The sequence below is a fragment of the Acinonyx jubatus genome, chromosome A3 (genome assembly GCF_027475565.1).
Source record: "Acinonyx jubatus isolate Ajub_Pintada_27869175 chromosome A3, VMU_Ajub_asm_v1.0, whole genome shotgun sequence".
NCBI classification, from domain to species: Eukaryota; Metazoa; Chordata; class Mammalia; order Carnivora; family Felidae; genus Acinonyx; species Acinonyx jubatus.
Window position 1 is genome coordinate 111954939 of NC_069388.1, and position 23066 is coordinate 111978004.

General features: G+C 36.9%; 1 protein-coding gene across 13 annotated transcripts in view; it reads right to left on the bottom strand.

Moving 5' to 3' along the window:
- Positions 1 to 23066, bottom strand: part of BIRC6 (baculoviral IAP repeat containing 6) — a 221939-nt gene that overhangs the window by 105625 nt on the left and 93248 nt on the right. For 10 of the 13 annotated variants that reach the window (XR_003412372.2, XM_027033512.2, XM_027033519.2 and 7 more), the window contains 11 exons: positions 22325 to 22462; positions 20446 to 20573; positions 16629 to 16760; positions 14349 to 14564; positions 13554 to 13737; positions 12772 to 12927; positions 8680 to 8813; positions 7446 to 7599; positions 4770 to 4886; positions 2239 to 2393; positions 1623 to 1749 (listed from right to left, as the gene is read on the bottom strand). Coding sequence is in view for 12 of the 13 variants with exons in the window: in XM_027033512.2 (XP_026889313.2) it covers positions 1623 to 1749; positions 2239 to 2393; positions 4770 to 4886; positions 7446 to 7599; positions 8680 to 8813; positions 12772 to 12927; positions 13554 to 13737; positions 14349 to 14564; positions 16629 to 16760; positions 20446 to 20573; positions 22325 to 22462 (1641 nt within the window). In the remaining variant the exon portion in view is untranslated. The remainder of the gene's footprint in view (positions 1 to 1622; positions 1750 to 2238; positions 2394 to 4769; positions 4887 to 7445; positions 7600 to 8679; positions 8814 to 12771; positions 12928 to 13553; positions 13738 to 14348; positions 14565 to 16628; positions 16761 to 20445; positions 20574 to 22324; positions 22463 to 23066) is intronic. The other 3 variants (XM_027033515.2, XM_027033513.2, XM_027033516.2) reach the window with 1 other exon arrangement.

Sequence of the window (23066 nt, forward strand, 5' to 3'; positions counted from 1 at the left end):
GGGGATAAAAAAAAAAGATCTGGAGAGAACCGATACAGCTTAAGGATTAAAGAATATAATTAAAACATGTGGACCTTATATGGAGTCTATTTCAAGTTTTAAAAATTTGGAACAGTTGAGACAACTAGAAATTTGAATACTAACCAGATATCTGATGATAATAATGAACAGTTATTTACTTTTTTACTCATCAACTTTGTTTATGTGTAAGGGTTTTCACAATAAAAAAGAGCACAACTTATATTAATTATTAGTACAGTGGAAGAGATGAAAACCTCTTAATTAAAGCAGGTTGGTTCTTGCCAAGACAACGCAGATCTAAGTAGAACCGTTCAGCCAGTGGGACTAAAGACCAACCTGATAGCCATGTAAATAGAAAATGCACCCCCCAAGGAAGAAAGCACCGGAAATAGATGACCATTTACACTTTTCTTAAAATAAAACTAAATAGATTCCTGCAGCCAGAGCCAAAGACTAATTCTATTTCTATAGAAGGGTATTATTTTACTCCCATTATATCCACACTCTTGCATTTGTCCAAAACACACACACACACACACACACACACACACACACACACACACACCCAAAAGTTAACTAATACAACACTTAAAAAATTTGTTTAATGTTTATTTTTGAGGGAGAGAGAGAGAGACAGAGCATGAGTGGGGTAGAGGCAAAGTGGGAGACACAAGGCTCTGAGCTGTCAGCACACAGCCCAACACAAGGCTTGAACTCATAAACCATGAGATTATGACCTGAGCCGAAGTTGGACGTTTAACTGACTGAGCAACCCAGGCATCCCTAACTAACACAACTTTTTTTCTTTTTTGAAATATAATTTATTGTCAAATTGACTAACATACAGTGTGTAAAGTGTGCTCTTGGTTTTTGGGGTAGATTCCTGTGGTTCATTGCTTATATACAACACCCAGGGCTCATCCCAACAAGTGCCCTCCTCAATGCCCATTACCCATTTTCCCCTTTCCCCCACCCTCAGTTTGTTCTCTGTATTTAAGAGTCTCTTATGGTTTGCCTACTAATACAACATCTACAGGAAATCGACAACCAACTCCAATTTATCAATTCCTATGAGGCTGATTCACCTTTTTAAGAAATACCAAGGGCACCTGGGTGGCTCAGTCAGTTAAGCTTCTGACTTTGGCTCAGGTCATGATCTCAGGGTTTGTGAGTTCGAGCCCCGCATTGGGCTCTGTGCTGACAGCTTGGAGCCTGGAGCCTGGAGCCTGCTTTGGATTCTGTGTCTCCCTCTCTCTCTGCCCGCCCCCGCTCACACTCTGTCTCTGTCTCTCAAAAATAATCATTAAAAACAAAAAAAAGACATACCAGTGGTAACAGAACAGCTGAAGAATAAGACAAATATGTTAGGAAATAAAGATTAACGATGCAAGTTTTAGTTGCACATGGGCATAAGATAACACAAATCACAGAGTAAGTTTTTTGTTTTCTTCACTGCTAAGTAATGTCAGTTTATTAAAAAAAGGCTTTTTTCCAGTAAACCATTATAATCCTAATGACAAAGATTAGGTAAAATTACCCTAATCATTGCCTTTTTAGTTTATTTATAGTATGTTAATAACCATCCTTCTAATAAATCTTACCCTGATTTAATGAGATGACAGGTATTCGATTGGCATTATATAAAAAAATGTCTGCTCCATTTTCTTTGTTTCCAGATGAACTAGAATTCAGGCTCAATGTGAGCCACAACTGGAGAAGTGATTCCAACTGAAAAAGAGTGAAAATTGACCGGAGGAAAAAAAAAGTACCTATTATATAACGAAATACTGTTTAAATAAAAACCTTATGAATGACTCCTTGTGAGTAATTAATTTTTTTATTAAGTATTTCCTCTGGCTACTTCAATTCAGTTGGCAAGCAAACACATCTCACAATTCTTGATGAAACAAAATTTAAATTAAAATTTCGTACCTAATACCTATAGTTTTCTAAATCAAAATGGATGATTCAAGTCTTTAAATATAGTTGTATGTGCAACATATAATTGGAACTAAAGTAACAAAGCTTAAAAATCATAAAACTTATAAATAACCCTATCACTGAGGAGCTGTGGTTATCAAAGGATCTCCAATACTTTTCCATCTGAGATAATTAATAAAACACCCTTTCAGGTTGAGAAAGATCTCCCCAGTTATTTTCACCTTTTATTAGGCTAGCAATACTTGTAAAAATACACCATTTCTCCTGAAGTCATACCTGGACATGATGGACTTGAAGCATGGAAAAAAGTTTGTTGAAACAAACATTTAACATTGGGACAGATGATAACTGTATAATAAGCTGGCTGGACTGGCTCGCTGCTTGTAAACCCCCTAGAAGGGAATCATCTGTTCCAGTGGGAGACTGTGATACTGAAAATTAAACACAATTATGATTTTTATATACAAAGTAGCAGGAGAAATGTTCACTAGCTATTAGTATGTACAGATAAGTGAAGCTCTTTAAAAAAAATTTTTTTAATTGCATTCCTAAGAATGGTTCATCATTATATTATTTGAAAATTTGTTTTTACAACATTACCTGAAGGTCAAAAAGACAATCACCAAAGAGAGAAGCTCCCCAATTCACAGCACTTGTCCATCAAAGGAACAAAACCTTATTACTCTCTAGCAATTTCTATTTTCAATTTTTTCCTAATTAATAAAAGAGGAAAAGGAAGAAAAAGAAGAATCTTGACTAATTCTTAAGAAAGTAATTTTAGAATAATTTAGACTCTAATCCATTGATTCTTAACCTTGATTACACATTAAAATTACCTGGGAAGCATCAAAAAATTCTGATGCCCAGGTCACACACCAAACTAATAAATGAGCATACATTCATGGGAAGTAGACAAACATATGAACTCTAAGAGAGGTTTTCCATGAAAAGTTTATTTACAAAGTTATTAAAAGGGGGACAAAGTTCTGAACAGGATAAAAATCAAAAGATAAAATATTAAGAGGAACAGATACAAATTACAAAAGCATCTTTTAACAAAATGTTTTAGATCAGAAATATTTAACAGAGAAAAGGGCTACTTAGGTCAGTACTGAGCTGTCTGTCGTCGCGGAGAGGCTGACCCAACAAAAGAGATCCCTCCATTACATGAAAGATAAGGTACAATAATACTATTGTACCAATACCAAGATCACAGAACACTAGACCATTTCTTCAGTCTTTCACCTTTTTTCTATACCCCCTAAGGTGAGAAATAAATGAAAATAGCAAAGTAAAAGAATTCAATTTGACATAGAAATGTTGAAAAACCCAACTTTTCTAATGCATTGTGAACTCTCCTTCATAGGGGAAGGAGAACATGATGTTCTTCCTAGGTTCTAACTAGTATATCTACCCCTTTACTCACCATGCTCCAGAGAAGGTGAAGTAATTTAGTGGAGGTGAAGGAAAATAAGAATCACCATCTCCTCAGCACAGCTCCTCAATCTTAAGTCTTTGAGAGACAAGCTGCTATCTTAACTGTGCTCACCTGACAGGAGGCAATCCACCTAAGTCTAGCACTCTACTTCAGCAAACTACAGCCGGATGATCAAAACTGCAGGCACCTGACTGTGTAACAGTTTCTAAATCAGCCATGCCCATTTGTTTGGACGTTGTCTATGGCTACTTACTACAAAGTCACAGTTCTGTAGTTACCACACACACTGTACAGCTCAGAAAGCCTAAAACATTTACTATCTGGTCCTTGATATAAAAAGTTTGCTCTCTTTTGATGCAGATAATCAGGCAGTAAATCTTCAATTCAGTAGTTCAATTAGGCCCCTATATATCTCTTCCATCCTAGTCTTTAGTAAAAGGCGAAAGATTTACACGATTTGAAGAGAAACCAGAGTACATCCATCCTAGTCTTTAAGGGTGACAAAGATGCCACTGCAGTAGTGCCCCCTTATCAATAGTTTTGTTTTCCAGTTTCCGGTTTCTTTTAATAGCAGTCAACTGTTATCATCATATGAACAGCAGTCAACTACAGGCAGGAGGCAGGTGATCCTCTGTCTGACTGACATACAGTTAGAAGGTCAACGGTAGCCTGACACTCCATCACTACACCTACGTCATTCACCCTACTGCATTACACCATGCAGGCATTTTATCATCAAAAGTCACCACCACGAGAGTGAATACATAACATATTTTGAGAGAGACCACATTCATACCTTTATTACAGTATATAATTGTTCTATTTTATTATTATTGTTAATCTCTTACTGTGCCAAATTTATAAATCAAACTTTATCACAGGTTTGTATGGAAAAACATGGTATATATAGGGCTCAGTACTAGCTGTGGTGTCAGGCATCCACTGGGGGTCTTGTATGTCTCTTGGAAAAGGGGGGGGGGGGATTATTGTATTCAAAAACCCACTTTATAATAAATGCGGATATAATGGAAGGAACTCCCAGGCAGCTAGCTAAGCAAACAACTCTAGGAATTTCATTAACTTCACAATGCCACAATAACAAAACATCACTCAGATTCTTGGACTGAATGTAAGTGTAGTACTACATGGAGGCATTTTGTTTCCCCTCTGCTTTCCCAATTTATTAATCCTTTGTCTTTTTTCTCAACTTGCTACTAACTTAGTGAGGGAGAGGTGCTATATACTTAGCCTACTCAGATTCACACCACACGTGGAATTTAAAAATTTGTCTTCACTGAATGCACTTAAAAAATCAACCAAGAAATAAATCATTCACTGCAACATTCTAAGAATGATGATTTTCACTTACATGTAGGTGATGTATTTGTTAATGCCTGTAAAATGGAATCTGCTTCCAGGGTAGACATCATTTTCAACATAAGTTCTGCTTGTTGTTCAAGTCCAACTTCTAGGCGAGCATCTAGGGCTACGAAGAGCAGTTAAAAGAAAAAAAGGCTATTTGATAATTATTACTCATGTCCTACTTTCTACACTAAAATGTTGACATCCAAATGCAGAATAGGGTGAAGAATGTGTCCTCATGGAGAACAACCTGTCAGGAGTATCAGGTATGTCAGGGAGTATGCAGGTAACAAAATCTGTGCAAAGGAGGCCAGAGATGGGAGACTGGTTATATAAAGAGAATTGGATCAAATAAATTAAGTGATGATAATGGAAACAAGTAAGGTAAGGATAATGAGAACCAGGTTCCTCATTGTCAGAGAATACAGATACAAAAACGGAAGGGAGGAAGTTAAAATGAAGCCTGTGGAATATTACACTGTACATTAACGAACTTAAATTAAAATTTTTTAACTTATTTAAATGTTTTTAATTTATTAAAAAAATAGTATTTTTTAAAATACTACAGCCAGATATGTATATTAGAAATATAGACACAAATGTGTGTAAACACACACACACACACACACACACACACACACACACACACACACACACACCCTGTCCACCAAGAGAACACAGAAACAGTCACCGAAATTGTAGTTAAGTATATCTAGCACCCAAATCTTGGTTTCCTAATCACATTCTTCCACTAAAATGTTTTGAAATACCCTTTTTGCTCAAGTAGTTAATTCCCAGTCTAGGGAAGAAAAAGGAAATGATAAGCCTGGGGCACCTTGTGCCAGAAAACAAGGAAACCCACAGAAAGATGAGAAAGTATCAAAAAGACAGATAAGCTTAAGAAAGATCCCACTGGTCAAATCTGGGACAATGTGAACATCAAAATAAATAATGAAGACACTGTGAATATACTTAATGCCACAAAACTGTATACTTAAAAATGGGTAAAATGGGGGGTGCCTGGGTGGCTCAGTCGGTTAAGTGTTTGACTTTGGCTCAGGTCATAATCTCCTGGCCCATGGGTTTGAGCCCTGCATGGACTCTACGCTGACAGCTCAGAGCCTGGAGCCTGCTTGGGATTCTGTGTCTCCTCTCTCCCTGCCCCTCCCCCACTCATGCTCTGTTTCGCTCTCAAAAATAAATAAACATTAAAAAAAGTTTTTAAAAATGGTTTAAAATGGTAAGTTTTATGTTATTCACATTTTGCCTTAATAAAAACTAAGCAACAAATATACAAATAATAATTATGACCCACTGAATAAAACAGAAAACCATAAATCTACTTAAAAATAAAACTAATTTTTTTAAAAGAATAGTTTCGAAGCACCACTCTCCCACACCCACAAAATTTATTTGGCAAGGGACAAAGAACAACTTTATAAGGGAGAAGACTGACAGATAACCTCCTTAAATCAAGTAATTAAACTTCAAATCACCAGTCATGGAACAAATTAAAATCGTAAGCCAACTAACAGAATATATAAGAAAATCTATGCATTATACCAGTGATACTTCTGGCAACGATGCATGACCATAATCTAATCATGAGGAAATAACACACACACCCAAGTTTTGAAGAACATTTTACAAAATAACCGGCTTGTAATCTTCAAAAGCATTAAGGTCATGGAAGTGAACTCTGATGAACTGTGGCAGGCTGTGGGGCGCTTGGGTGGCTCAGTCAGATAAGGATCCGACTCTTGGTTTCAGCTCAGGTCTGATCTTGCAGTTGTGAGATCAAATCTCACGTCTGGCTCTATGCTGACATTGCAGAGCCTACTTAAGATTGTCTCTTTCCCTCTCTCTCTGCCTCTCCACTGCGCTCTCTCTCTCTCTCTCTCTCTCAAAATTAAATAAATAAATAGATAAATAAATAAATGTAAAAAAAAAGAGCTATGGCAGGCTGAAAGAGACTGAAGAGGTATGAAAACTAAATACAAGGCATCTTTTCGCTTTGGATTCTTTAGCATAAAGGATGTTATTTAAACACAAATGCTGAACTGGAATGGGATATGAATGTTAGTACTAATGTTAGTTTCCTAATTTTGATGAAATGTGCTTCCTGATTGCTCTTGTAGAAAAATGCCCTGATTTGTAAAACAAATAAAATAAAAATATTTAAGCCTAGCAACTTACTCCCAAATGGTTCAGGATAGCAAATATTCTTTGTATCAAACTTCAACGTTTCAGCAAACATATGGTTGTTTCAAAATTTAACCAAAGATTTTATTAAAAACAAAAACTCTGATATATTCTACATGACTAGAAAAGTGCAAAAATAATATTCAGTGTGGTTTCATCTGTTTACAAACAAAATACGAGTTTATTATGAGTAAAAAATAAATACATTAAAGCACAATCAATTTAAAGTCCCTGTCAATCCCACACAACTCACAAATATATTTTGTGAGGTGTTATTCTGAGAAACAAAATGCCCCATAAACAGAAGCTCCTCCAAACGGACTGACACGGAAACACACATCCATGTCACTCTGATGGCACATGTGGGAAACCAAACCCTCAGAGCACACACTCAGCCTCGTTTTCTCATATGCCAAAGCATACATGAAATCAGGACTTGTTTTAAGAATAGCACATGACTTAGAATATAATACCCACTTACCCTGAGATACTGAAACACTAACTGTCTGTGATCCATTCTTCTCTGTGCTTGCAGGTGGCTTTGCTACAGGAATCCCAAGACCTCCAATGTAAGGGTTGTAATTGTAGGTGCCATAATCAGCACCCCAGTAGTCATACCATGTACTGCTTATTGGCTTAAAAGAGTGGGAAAAATAAAACTGTGGTTTATTTTTACCTCTTCACTAAGAGTGACATTATTTACACTATCTAAATTCAAACAGGGTTACAAAATAAACATGCTCGCCCCTTTAAATCACCAAAACATACTTCTAATTTTAATGATCTATAGGAACAGTTCAGTAATTTTCTCTTGATTTGATACCAAAATCTAGAAGTACCTTATTTATTTAGAATCTGAGAGAGGGGTACCTGGGTGGCTCAGTAGGTTAAGCATCTGACTCTTGATCTCAGCTCATGTGAGGATCTCACAGTTCTTGAGATTGAGCCCCATATGGAGCTCTGTGCTGACAGTGCAGAGCCTGCCTGGAATTCTCTTTCTCTCTATCCGTACCCCACTTGTGCTTACTCTCTCTCTCTCTCTCTCTCTCACACACACACAAATAAACTTAAAAAAAATGTATTAGAATCTGAGAGATAATTAACATCCTTAAAGAAAAATCTCGGGGCACCTGGGTGGCTCAGTCAGTTAAGCATCCGACTTCAGCTCAGGTCATGATCTCATGGTTCATGAGTTAGAGCCCCGCATCAGGCTCCTGACAGTGTGGAGCCTGCTTAGGATTCTCTCTCTCACCCACTCTCTCTGCCCCTTCCTGACTCATACTCTACCTCAAAATAACTAAAACTTAAAAAAAAAAAAAATTCTCTTATACATAAATAGAAGCAATATAAAGTATTAGAGGTATATCTCCTTTAGAAAAACTTGAGGCTAACACAGAAGTAGAACTTGCAATACACTGGCCTTGCCTAAAATTGAGTAATCCATAACTAAACTTCCCCAAGCCTACTAGTGGCTCTTACTAATACATACGACAATAATAGTGGCTATATTAATAAAAGGGTATGTGTTCCTTATACTACTCCATCTATATTATAAAAAAAACTACTATAAAATCTATTGCAAGTTAATGAGTTTTGAGAACAATGAATAATGAATTACATTTAGTGATAAACAGGTATACTTTCCTGTTTTAAGTGATTAATAAGCCAAAAGTATAAAAGGAAATATTTAAATTGCGAAGAATAGTATATCATACCTTAAAAACTTTGGCTGCAAGAGGATCTTTTTCCAAATCAATATCTAAAGGATCAATGTCAACTTCCATTAGATCTTGAAGTAACTCAAGATCAATTTCTTTATCTTTTTCCAAAGAAGAAAGAGGAGGTGCACCTTCAAACAATTGAAAACGATTATGCTGATGATGTATGTAACATAAAATTTAACTAATATGTTGATTTTAATTTCAGAAAAAATTACTTCACTTGTATGTAATGTTTCCACTGACATAAACATCTCTAAATTTTTATACTTGACAATTAAACACTATTAATTATGAAAAATGGATCCATCTATAAACATACAATTAAAAACATGATGCAGGGGTGCCTGGGTGGCTCAGTCAAGAGTCCCACTTTTGATTTTGGCTCAGGTCATGATCTCACAGTTGTGAGATCGAGCCCTGTGTCAGGCTCCGTGCTGGGTCTGAAGCCTGCTTAAGATTGTCTTTCCCTCTCCCCTGCTTGCACTTTCTCTGTCCGTCTTTCAAAAAAACAAAAAACAAAAAGCAAACAACAACCCCAAAACAACAACAAAAACCCCAAAACACAAGGTGGTAATATTTGACTTCCTAGCAATTAGCCCGTATTGAGTCATGCTGGACAAAACTTTGTTACTGAAAACAATCATTAACCATTTCTAGAATGAGTATTACCCATTTTATTACCTCCAGTAGATAATTCATTATGTTACATCCACTATTTTAGGAAATGATGCCCAGTATTAAAGTGAAAAGCAAAGATTTAAGTTGTAAGACTACTTTCACTTTTTTTTTTTTTTTGCCTTTGATCTTTATTCAAAATTAGCTATCCAAAATGATTTGACATCTATGGAATAAGAAAATTTAAGTTTTTATGTAGCAGGCGTCTTTTCTTCTGTGGTGGATTTCTCCTCTGCAGGCTGCTTCTCGGCAGCTGATTTCTTGGTAGCTGCAGCCGGTTTTCCTGCCAAAGGTTTCTTCTGCTTCTTCACACCAATAGCCCTTTTTTCCTTTCTTCCCTCCCAGAGGCCTCTTGCCTGGAACCCCCTTCTCATCTGATTTGGCTTCCAAAGCTGCTGCTGCCTTATTCATTCGAAGTTTGTGATTCTTGGCCTGGCAAAGAATGGTGTCCCGGCACATGGTCTGTGTATACGGGTTTAGCTTCAACACGATTCTCAGGTTTTGCAGTGGATTCTTCTTCAGGACTCTGCAATGACTCCTGTTGTGTGGTACTTGGCGGCCTCTGTGGATCTCTGGGGCTCTTCAAGATTCTGCTAAGATGTGTATTAAGCATCTTGTGCATGGGAAGGTTGTAGTTGCTCTTGAGGGAGGCAGCCTTATGCCAAGTGCCATACAGCTCATCTAACTTGCAGAAGACGCTGTCAGTCCAAATATGCAGGAATGTCCTGCATGCCCACCAGGGGCAAGTTTCAAGATGTTCAGTTTGCTTACATTAAGTAAACTAATTCCAGGGGCATTTCTGAAGGCCTTTATGATACCACTGTCCTCATTACAGATAATGCAGGGTCCCCTACACTGGATACAATGACAATTTCTCATTGTGTCCTTCCCAGCTCTCATTTGCTGAGAGGCATAACCTTTCTGATATCATTCTAGGCTTTAAGTATTTTAAGAAGCGAAACAGCCTCTCTGGTCGTCTTGTAGCCTTGAACTTTATCTTCAACCACCAAAGGAAGTTTGGGAACTTCCTCAATACGATGATGTATAGACATGACCAGCGCTGGTAGGCCTGAGGCAGCCAGGGCAGAGCAGATGGCCTGTCGCTTCTGTGCTATGTTCACTCTGCACCAAGGGTGCCACATTTTGTTTGGTACAAACATGCAGGCCAAATATGCAAGACATATATTTCCAGAAGCACCCTGGCCAGAACAGTGAGTCCCACCATCTCGAACTCTGGGAATTTGAGCCACGGCTCTGCCAGTACCCCAAAACTCAGGACGGGTGGTGACGACCTGCTAAATCACCAACAGCTTAGGGCTATATGTTGTTTCTGCAAAAGCTGGTGCGAACAAAGTTCATGGTATCAGGTCAAATGAAAGCCCTGAACACAGCAGGCAAAGTAACATTTTTGTATACTGGAATCAGTGGACAAGTTCACACCATCACAGGGAGAGGAGAGGGCCATGCTCCTCTCAATCCAGCAGCTCCTACAGGAAAAGCTGCTATTCACCTTACTTTTCTACTTTGAATCAGAAATTATTAGGCTCTTAGAGGTCTCAAAATTCCTAACTAGCCTGCTATGCCTTACAATAAACCTTACTTTCCCATCCTTCTCACACTCTTATTCAACATTTATTTTTTTTTATTTTTTTTTTTTAACGTTTATTTATTTTTGAGACAGAGAGAGAGACAGAGCATGAATGGGGGAGGGTCAGAGAGAGGGAGACACAGAATCCGAAACAGGCACCAGGCTCCGACGCGGGGCTCGAACTCACGGACCGCGAGATCATGACCTGAGCCGAAGTCGGCAGCCCAACCGACTGAGCCACCCAGGCGCCCCTCAACATTTATTTAAAGAATGCCTAGCACATGCCAGCCTGTTCTCGGGTTTAAGTATGTGAAGACAGATATCTGCTCTCCAATACATCAATCGAAGTTCGAAAGTGAGGACACACTGCAGAAATTTCATCAACTACAGCATGATGAGTGCTACCAGAGACCATCTAGAGTGGAAAGCAGCAGCAAAGACAGAGTCCCCAACGCTGCTGCTGCTGCCGCTGCTGCTGGAAAAAGCTTCTCAGAGGAGGACAAGGTTTATGTGAATCTTAGATCAAGAGTTCATCCTGAAAAAACAGGAGGAAGTCTATTCCAGACACAAGGATTATCAGGTAAAAAGGATAAAATTATTACAACATCTAAGACTGAAGAATAACAAACGGCTGAAATGACCACAGCACCTGTAGCATACAGGACAATAACTAGACTCTTAAGAAGTAAGGAGCAGGGACGCCTGGGTGGCTCAGTCGGTTAAGTGTCTGACTCTTGATTTGGGCTCAAGACATGATCTCATGGTTCATGCGATCAAGCCGCATGCCTGACAGCACAGAACCCGCTTGGGATTCTCTCTCCCTCACTCTCTGAACCTACCCCACTTGCGTGCATGCTCTCTCTCTTTCACAACAATAAAAAATTAAAAAAAAAAAAAGGAGCAAAGAACTGTACAAACTAAGATACACATACAGTTTTTAAAGCAGCAGAAAACAAAGAAAGAAGAAAAAGAATACACCAAAAAGGCTGGATCTTAAAGAGTAGTAGTCTTTAACTTTACCATCTTTACTAATACATGATCTTTAATTGTTTTCTAGATTATATATTCTTCAACACAGCCAAATCAGACCATCTCAAAATAACTAGGGTATTATGAAAGGATAGCATTTTATTATAATAAGCATTTCATTCAGAGAATCGAAACATATTTATCATATTTAACTAATGTATCATATTTAAGGCCAAAACCGTAATACAAAAATATAAAAATTAGGGGCGCCTGGGTGGCTCAGTTGGTTAAGTGTCCGACTTCAGCTCAGGTTGTGATCCCACAGTTTGTGAGTTCGAGCCCCACATCGGGCTCTGTACTGACAGCTTGGAGCCTGGAGCCTGCTTTGGATTCTGTCTCCTTCTCTCTCTGCCCCTCCCTATGTGTGTTCAGTTTCTCTGTCTCTCAAAAATAAATAAATGTATGTATGTATGTATATAAATAAATAAATAAATAAATAAATAAATAAATAAATAAATAAATAAATAAATAAAGTTTCTGCTGCACTAAAATTCTGCATTTTGAAATATATTTTCAAGGGTGCTTGGGTGACTCAGTTGGCTAAGCGTCTGACTTCGGCTCAAATCACTATCTCACAGTTCATGGGTTCAAGTCCCATGTCAGCCTCTGTGCTAACAGCTCGGAGCCTGGAGCCTGCTTCAGATTCTGTGTCTCCCTCTTTCTCTCTCTCTCCCTGCCCCTCTCCTGCTCATACTCTGTCTCTCTCTCAAAAATAAATAAAACATTAAAAAAGAGAGAGAGAAAGAGAGCAAAGGCTACCTTCAATAAACAAAACTTAAAGAAGGTGCAGGTACCCGTTATATCGTGTGTCAAAGGCTCATCTATAGTCTCCAGCAGCTGAACTGAAGACTGCTGCAGGGAGTCATCAGAGTCACCAGCTGCTGCAGCTACGTCATCACTCACTGCTCCTTCCTCCATGGCTTCTGCCGCTACCGGAGCCAGCAGCTCTCCTGTATGAAAGAAAAGAGCCATAACCACTTTAATAATTTGTTAGCCAATATCCAAATCATATTAAAGCATATTTTCCTCCAGTTTAGAGAATGACAGCGTGTATGCTCGACCACCTATGAAAGACTGAGGCAAAAGATTCTCCACCTACCTGTGCAAATGCTAGGACCCACCGCTCTAACCTCAAGTGTTAAGGACAAGTAACGAGTAGAAAACACAAACTGTATAATATGACCAGGAGTTATGATAGTCCCTTTACCTATATTAACTCATTTATTTATCAAAACAACTTTATAAGGAAGGTACTCTTATTATCCTTATTTTATGGATGAAAGGAATGAGGCACACAGAGTCCTCAAGGTCACATAAAGAACAGCAGCCCATTGCTGATAATAATAATGAAACAGACTATCTCTAATGTTCCTGTTAACAACATAACTCCTCCATAAAGACTTGACATTTATCACAACTGCCAACATAATTAAATACAAAAGTCATTCCAAATGGTTGCTACTGATACATTAAATAGACTTTCACACTTTGGGTTACAGTTTCTTTTAAATGTTACTTATTCAAGCCATGATCAGCTAATTTGGACATACCTTATGAAAAATAAATCCAGACAAACCTGCTAATATATCCTGTAGCATACAAGTTAAGGAATACTGAGCCCAAGCACCACCCCAAGATATATCTCCTCTATTGAAGTCAGTTCCAACCAAAAGTAATAGCAGTCTTTCCAGCTGGGGTTCATTCACAATCTCACACAGATGTATAGTTGGCCTCGTGGCATTTGCAATGCGTGCCAGAACCTGCAATATTTTATAAAGCCATACATTTTACAAAGCCAACATTTTATAAAGCCATACATTTAAACATCAATTACATGTGTTTTTTCCAAAAACAAACAGCTGGAATAATAGTTGTAATTATGTGACATGTGCTTTCATTGTCAAAATAATTGCTTGAGATAAAATGCAAAGAACTGTATTTTCATGGATCAAATATTAAAATCTCATTAAAAATCCTGGTGGAATGGCTAAAAATAATTTTTATAAACAATGAATATGCTACAAGAAAGCCTTCAAGGCATGAAAACCCCTCATTATGATAATTTGACACTTATTTCTGTACTTCCTGTTTTAATTAATAGAAAAAGGTAGGTTGAGGATAGACATACCTACCTTATAGGCATTTCAGATCGACATTAGAGTTTTAACTAGGTTAAAAATAGAAATCACATCTACTAAGAAATCTACTTTTTCAATCTTTCAAGGCACAATAATAAAAACCTGAATTACATAAAGCAAACCAATAAAAGCACTATTATTTCTCTTAATCAAAAATCAATCAAAGACTGCAGTCTTTCTTTTTCTTACCCTCTAAGTCTGTAATTATAAATTACGCCTATCAGTTTACTTACCTTACAAACAAAAAGTAAAAGATCCGCATGACATGTAAAATCCATGGAGAGAAGAAACAGAGTAAGTTTCTGCACTACTGAAATACAACGTTCATGGGCCAGGGTAAATGGAAGTGGTTCTATCTCTGGACTTTCTTTTGTTGTTGTAACTTCTGTATCTAAATTAGAACGGGACCATTCTGCTGTCCGACGTAACCGAATTAAATCCTTGAAGTGCTGCATAGAGAAATTTACAATATTTAAATCAGTGTTTATTAATGTTTATTTATATTTGAGAACATGTGCACATGCGCAAATGAGCAGGGGAGGGGCAGAGAAAGGGGGAGACGCAGAATCTGAAACACGCTCTAGGCTCTGAGCTGTCAGCACAGAGTCCCACGCAGGGCTAGAACTCATGGATCACGAGATTATGACCTGAGTCGAATTCGGAGGCTTAACCACTGAGCCACCCACGTGCTCCTAAATCATTGTTTACCGAGTAAACATTCTTTCACTATAAATTTATTTATAGATGAAAATAGCCACTTCAGAAAACTTACAACTTTTGAAGAACAAAATTTTAGATAAACTGTAAGCTTCAAAAGTAATTATTACTTTCTGATTTCATACATCCAACCAATGGAATAAATAACTCCCTGCAAAATCTAGTTGTTTTTTTCTTTTAATTAAAAAAAATTTTTTTTAATTGTTTTAGGCTCCAGGCTCTGAGCTGTCAGCACAGAGCCCGATGTGGGGCTCGAACTCATGAACCTGAGATCATGACCAGAGCTGAAGTCGGACGCTTACCGACTGAGTCACCCACGTGCCCCAAAATCTAGTTTTAACTATGTTGCTGATAAATCCTTTCCAAATCGTGACTGTTATCTCCATGTTATAACTAGACTTAATTCCTCACCCACGGGAAAAGGGAAATAAATGGAAGACTTTCATTTTCATTTCCAAAAAGTGAAATTCTACATTAAGGCTACATTGGGTCAAATCGAACATCTTGAATAAAAATTACCAAAACACCCAAAACATAATTCAGAAAAGGTGGATGATAAACCTATTAACATAACTTCAACTATAGAGTATTAACTCAAGTTATTTCAAAATCTGATGGAATAATGATAACTTCATATTTAAAGAAACACAATAAACAAAACTGGCTGCTATATGTGTTATCCGCCCCCAAATTAAAAAATAAATATTAACTGGGGCACCTGGGTAGCTCAGTCAGTTAACTGTCTGATTTCGCTCAGGTCATGAACTTGCAGTGCACGGGGTCAAGCCCCACCTCAGGCTCTGTGCTGACAGCTCAGAGCCTGGAGCCTGCTTTGGATTCCATGTCTCCCTCTCTCTCTGCCTCTCCACCACAGTTGCCTTGCCTCTTTCTCTCTCAAAAATAAACTTTTTAATTAAAAAAAAATATATTAAGTTATATTTAAAATTTTTATTTATAAATCACAGGATTGATTTTCACGTAGAAGAAACACATTAAGGGGCGCCTGGGTGGCTCAGTCAGTTGGTTGGGTGTCTAACTTTGGCTCAGGTCATGATCTCATGGTCCGTGAGTTCAAGCCCCACGTTGGGCTCTGTGCTGACAGCTCAGAGCCTGGAGCCTGTTTCAGATTCTGTATCTCCCTCTTTCTCTCTCCTCCCCCGCTCATGCTCTATATTTCTCTCTTCTCAAAAATAAATACATCTTAAAAAAAAAATAAAACTAAAAAATAAAAGAAAGAACACATTAACTAAACTATACACTTCCTTAAATCTTTTATCTTCAATTTACTGGCACACAATCCACTTTAAAGTAAGCACACCAGGGGGCGCCTGGATGGCTCAGCAGGTTAAACGTAGGACTTTAGCTCAGATCATGATCTCATGGTTTGTGGGTTTGAGCCCTGAGTCAGGCTCTGTGCTGACAGCTCAGAGTCTGGAGCCTCCTTCAGATTCTGTGTCTCCCTCTCTCCCTCTGCCCCCTTCCCATACTCGCACTCTCTGTCTCTCAAAATAAAGACATTAAATAAATAAATTAATTAATTAATTAAATTAATAAATAAATAAATGTAAGCACACTGGAAACATACTGTAAATCCACACTTATCATATATTTCCTTGAGTTAAAAGCTACCTTCCCTCAAAAAGGGGGGGGGGGTTGGAGGGGGTATAATAGATCTTTCTGTTGATAAACTGAATAATATATATTTAAGTTTCTTAATTATTATTAAAGATACTTTACTCATTTAAAAATATTAAAAGAAAAAGTGACTTTTCCAAAATAAAAAGCATAGATCATACCTTTGAAGTAGCCTGCTTTAGTTTTGCTTGCTCTACCAGAAGTTTATATGATGATCCTTTGTTACTTTGTATTTTTTCTTTTTCCATCTGTTCCACCAAAGCTTTCTGTTTAGCTTTTAATAGGTTAAGTTGCTTAAAGAAAGAAAAAAAAGGTTAATCTTTTTAATCTATATTAAGCTAACAGTGTTAAAAACAACAAAGTAAATTAATATATACCTCAAAGATTTAATACATTCAAATAATGGAATAAAAAACTCCCTTCAAGTTCTAGTTTTAACTGCATTGCTGATAAGTCATTTCCAAATCCTGACTGTTATGTCCATGTTCTAACTAGACTTAACCAATTCCTTACCCCTGGGAAAAGGAAAATAAATGGAAGACTTTCTTATGTAAGCCCTTAATGAGATTGACTGATAGGTATTTTTTTGGAGGGCAAGAAGTATTTTTAAATATGCGGGGAAATATTTTTATTGTATAATATTCTCAGCTTTGTTTCTATGGCCATCTCCCTCAAAAGTAGTGTAATTTTGGAATATCTATATTTTTTATTAATTGAAAATTTTATTGAGATAACTGTAGATATGTAGTTGTGAGAAATAACAGGGACCTTTTGAAGACTTTACCCATTTTCCTCCAGTGATAACATTTTGTAAAACTATACTATAATACCACATCAGAGTGTTGACATTGTTAAAATACACCAATTTTATTAAGATTTCTCTAGTTTCACTTCTACTCTTTTAAAAGTGTAGGTCTGTGTTTGAAAAAAAAAAAAAATTAAAAAAAAAAAAGGGGCGCCTGGGTGGCGCAGTCGGTTAAGCGTCCGACTTCGGCCAGGTCACGATCTCGCGGTCCGTGAGTTCGAGCCCCGCGTCGGGCTCTGGGCTGATGGCTCAGAGCCTGGAGCCTGTTTCCGATTCTGTGTCTCCCTCTCTCTCTGCCCCTCCCCCGTTCATGCTCTGTCTCTCTCTGTCCCAAAAATAAATAAACGTTGAAAAAAAAAATTTTTTTAAGTGTATGTCTGTGTTTGTCTATCTTATTTGTATAGAATTCTACATATGTATAGACACATGAACCACCACTACAGTTCCATCACCACCAGGTTCCCTCATGTTGTTCTTTTATGTTGCCCACCCCACATCCCTCCTATCCCATCTGCCCAAATTCCAACCCCTTGCAACCACCAGTCAGTACCAATGAACAAACAGACCAAAACAAAGAAGAAAAAAATACTGCACAGGAAGGCCTTAAAAATCCACTGAATGACTTCACCACATCTCCATATAGCCATATATGCAGAATATTATTCTAAATACAAAGTCACTAGAAGCTAATAGTCATGATTATAAATGAATATTTTGTTAAAAACTTAAACCTACTTCTTCAAAGAACATCTCCAAAATTTCTACTTTTGATAGATTTTTGTTATCAGGGTGAAAAATTAATACACTATAAAGAAATATTCACTTAGCTATAATCTCCATATATGAAGAAAAACATATCATAAATTAAAACCAGTATGCACATGTATTAAATGATCAACATATGTGTGTGTGAAAACTACCATAAATCAGTATTTTCAGAAAACTATTCTAAAACCTCTACAATAAATACAACAATTACAATAAAAAATACATAATTTTAATGTGTTTCAAAACAATCACAATCTTAATCAGCAATTTTAATTATTGCAAAAAAGACATTTTTTTCTCAACTATTTGAGAATAAGTTGGCAACCTGATGGCCAATCCCCTCTGAATACTTTTGTATGTACTTCCTAGAAACAAAATCTTTCTGCAAACCATAATAAAACCATCAAAATCAGAGAATAATACTAATACACTACTACCAACTATGCCTCACACCCCATTCTAAGTTTTACCAACTGTCCCAATAATGTCCTTCACAGTGAAGAATAAAATAGTAATATTTTACTAAGGAAAACCCACTGGGTTATATTCTAGCTTTGCTTTCCATCTTCATATTCTAAATTAAACACAGCAAACATAAACATTAAGTGTTCAATAAAATTTAGCTGAATTCAAAAGGATGCAAATTATTACCACACAATTAGTTAAGAATAAAAAAAAAGCTGAGAGAAAAGCTTCACATCATTTTTCTTGCAAAAGATCAAACAGCTTAGTCAAAAAAAACCATAAGGGAAACCTAAAATTCAGTGCTAAGTCCTTTTTTTTAAAAAAAGCCCAAAGCTTTCACAAACTTGCCAGATCCTAAGGATTTTCATATAAACTCTCATTACAGTTTAAATCAATTATGCAAATAACTATTGGTAAGACACTAGGCTCCATTCTAGGTATCAAGGATATAGTATATAACCTGGCATATACTGTAAGAGAAAAGAGAAAGACCCCTTTAAAAAAAATGATAATAATAAAGCAATGGCTCACAAGAATCTGATGTCGGCTATAAATTCACTTCTACACAGTACAATGCACAGGGACCAAATTTTATGTGTAATTTCAAGAGAGATCATGGAACCACGTAAGAAAAAATCCAGATATATGCACAGATGTCCTATAACAAAAACCACATTCTAATACATGACCTTCTTTCTGTGAAAGAAAGACTGAATGTGTGTGCATGCAAACATTTGCATGTTAATCAGAGAAACATACATGCATATTTGTATTTCAAAAAAAAAAAACACTAAAGTGTTCATCAATAGGAAAACAGGTAAACAGATTCTGGAACACTCATGGAAGAGTACTCAAGAATAAAAAGAATCAATGATATACTCAATATGGATGAATCTCAAAAATACCATTTTGAGGGAAAAAAAAGGCAGGTAAAAAAGAGCACTCTGCATGACTCCTAACAAGACTTCAAGAAATCATTCACTCACAGCGAAACACACAAATCTCATATTAACAAAACAAAAGACACTACCAAAATTTATGATGAATATAATGAAAGGAAAAATACGAGACACATGGGAAACACATTGTATGGGGCACTATCCTAATTTAGAAACCAGAGAAGACCTCTTTGAGGAAGTGAATATAAACTAATGCCTGAGGGGCACCTGGGAGGCTCCGTTGGTTAAGCACCCGACTCCTCATTTCCTGATTTCGGCTCAGGTCCGGTCTCGGTTCCTGAGTTCGAGCCCCACATGGGCCCTCCGTTGACAGCATGGAGCCTGCTTGGGATCCTCTCTCTCTGTCCCTCCCCTGCTCATGCTCGCTTGTTCTCGCCCCCTCAAAACAAATAAATAAACTTAAAAAAAAAAAATAAAAGAATGCCTGAACTAATGCCTAGTAAATTAGGTTATCCTACGTGGTAAGGGAGGAAACTCACCGCATACTAAAATCCTGGATGAGAAAACTGGTGGTTCATGAACTCAAATTCAGTAGGGCTAGACTAAAATTCAAACCTGACAGGCACAAAGAGGAAGCAGATGATAGACACCATCAAGCCATGTTAAGGACTTTGAACTGCATGCACAGGTCAACTGAAAGCTACTGAGAATTGGAGAAGGAAATGATATGATAACGTATGACTGAGAACAAAAAGGGTGAGAGGCCTTTTAACTAGACAAAAGAAAATGACAGCCTCTCACTTAGAATGGCAGAAACAGAGATGTAAAGAGGTAGACGCTTTAAAGGACCTCACCAAAAATCTGTAAACTACAAACTGTTGCCATCTTATGAATAAGGAAGCTCTGTCTCTCAACTGTTAAATAATTTCCCTAAGTACCTCATTAAATATCATACCTGAGATCTGACAGTAAGTCTATCTCATGCAATGTCAAAAGCAATGTTCTCAAACGTTAAAATTTTAAAAGTATATTGAAAATTACCTGTTTATGATGAACTAGCTGCTTTCTGATTTTTCTGGAATATAATCTATCAAGGCTACTGCTGCCTTTGGAAGACCTATTTATGCTCTGAGTGTGCAGATTATTGTTAATAAAACTCCACTGGTTACCTATAAGAGCAAGAAAACATTTTATTAATAATTCTGTTAAATGTGGTTTTAAAGTATTTTCCACACCTAGAAAACACAAATTTATAAACATGTCAATCACAACAAAGCAGTTTTAAGGAAACTGGTAGTAAGATATAACCCTAGAAAGGCTAATCCAGATCCTAAATGACTTTAAGATCAGAGTTTTCTCTGTCTCCAATCTTCCCTTTAAGAAAACGGCCATCTTTCTCCATAGTTGCTTAAGATTAATCTTTGTACAACACAGCACTGATGTAACTCAATTCAAACAACAAATGCTCACTAGTGCCTATGTCAAATCCATACGTTAATGCAAGGACCCAAAAAGAGGGCGTTCAATAATCTGACTTTACAAATGTAAAAATAAGGTTAAACGGTTCAAAAATTATGCTGTGTAGCTCGACTTACTCTCATTTTTTAAAACGTGTCCAGACTATTACTTTAAGTATCATTCTTCTTTTCAATTCAGGCTCAATACCACCCCTGAACCACCCCTGAAGTAATCTCCAATTACTTGTTCATGCTTGCTTAAACTAAAGGTATCTTCCCTATTCTCTAATATCCATTAGTCAATTCAAATTCTTCAAAACCTACAAAAAATGTCTTCCACCAATGCATTTCCATATTATCTGAATGATATAAATAAAAACTAAGACCTTCAATACTGTAATATTCCAACTTTATATGACAGTTGTATATAATTGTAGATACCTCTATATCCCATAAATCAGTAAACTGAGCCAAAGACTCTAAATATTTAAAACATATTTTCTCTACATGAATAAAATACCCCACCCTTTTACCAAAAGTAATGGGCCCCATTTGACTTATCAAATGATAATCAATTGATTTATCTAGAAAACACTCTGAGGGATCTTAATACTATGGTCCTGACAATGTATAAAATTCAAATTTTACGGCACTTAGATATAAGATGCAGCTATTCCAAAACCTTTAGGAAAAGTGTCATTAGGTTGGAAGAAAGGAAGAAAATAATTTGTCTTACAGCTTGATTTCCTTTAACTTTAAAATTTTTCTATGCCCCAAAAGTTTATGGAGAAAGACTGAAACTCAAAAAAAATAAAAAACAAAAACAAAAAATAAATAAATCTGGTAATTTCCATATCTAAGCATAAAAGCTCCTTATAGTCAATTAGAACTATGGGGCGCCTGGGTGGCGCAGTTGGTTAAGCGTCCGACTTCAGCCAGGTCACGATCTCGCGGTCCATGAGTTCGAGACCCGCGTCGGGCTCTGGGCTGATGGCTCAGAGCCTGGAGCCTGTTTCCGATTCTGTGTCTCCCTCTCTCTCTGCCCCTCCCCCGTTCATGCTCTGTCTCTCTCTGTCCCAAAAATAAATAAACGTTGAAAAAAAAAAAATTTAGAACTATACTCCATAATGGTAAATAGAATGACACACTATACTAAAATAACAAAGATTTCCTATTCATAAATTCACTGATATGTATGGTATTAGAAAGTATTTAAATGAGCCTGGAAATACCTCATGAAAGACACAGTTGTATTTAGACATTAAAAGTCATGCTCAGATAAGGGGTTTGTCCAGAAAGCCCTTCAAAATTAAATTCTGCCCTTAAAACAGATTCCTGGTATATTTAATTCTTACTTTAGATAAATTACATACAGCTGTAATCTCCAGGCCAATAGCCAGTTCTGGAACAACTGTGTACTCATTCAAAATCCCCACCAACAGATTATTATAAACTTCTGATACCTGTCAGAAACCTTTCCCTGTCTTTACCATTCAAAGGTTTCTTTGCAGCTGCTGCTTCATCTTCAACAGTTGCCACATAATCCAACAACCTGGACACCAGCATAACAACCCAACTGATCATGGGAATATCCAGTACTCCTAAGAAGAGATGACAGGGGAAAAAACAATCAGGTGACTCTAAGAGTTCTAATGAAGTCTGAGAGGACAATTATGCAATAAGACATTTTATAAATTTAAAATATACTGTATCATTGCTAACATTAACATTTATTTATAATAAGCCTCAAAATTGGAACTTATGGCCAAATTGAGGAACATACTGAACGTAATGGAAGACAAATGCTTTATGGTATGAGAATAGATTCTTAGTTACAGGTTGAATCCAACAGATAATAATTTATAAATTAGGAAATAAGGTGTAAGGTCCTAGTCTAAGACTTACAGATAACTAAATTAAAAAAATCTCTCAATTTTGCCTTCATAAAGTTTTTTGAACTACATTCTCAAGTTTTTGTTCCAATAACAATTTTGTTGCTCAAATGAAATACGATGACCAGAACAGCAACTGTGCCTTAAATTAAGAGAGACTTAAATAAGAAGAGTTTGAAGGGTGCCTGGTGACTCAGTCAGTTAAGCATCCAACTTCAGCTCAGATTATGATCTCACGATTCAAGGGTTCAAGCCCTGCGTTGGGTTCTGTGCTGACAGCTCAGGGTCTGGAGCCTGTGTCTCCTCTCTCTGC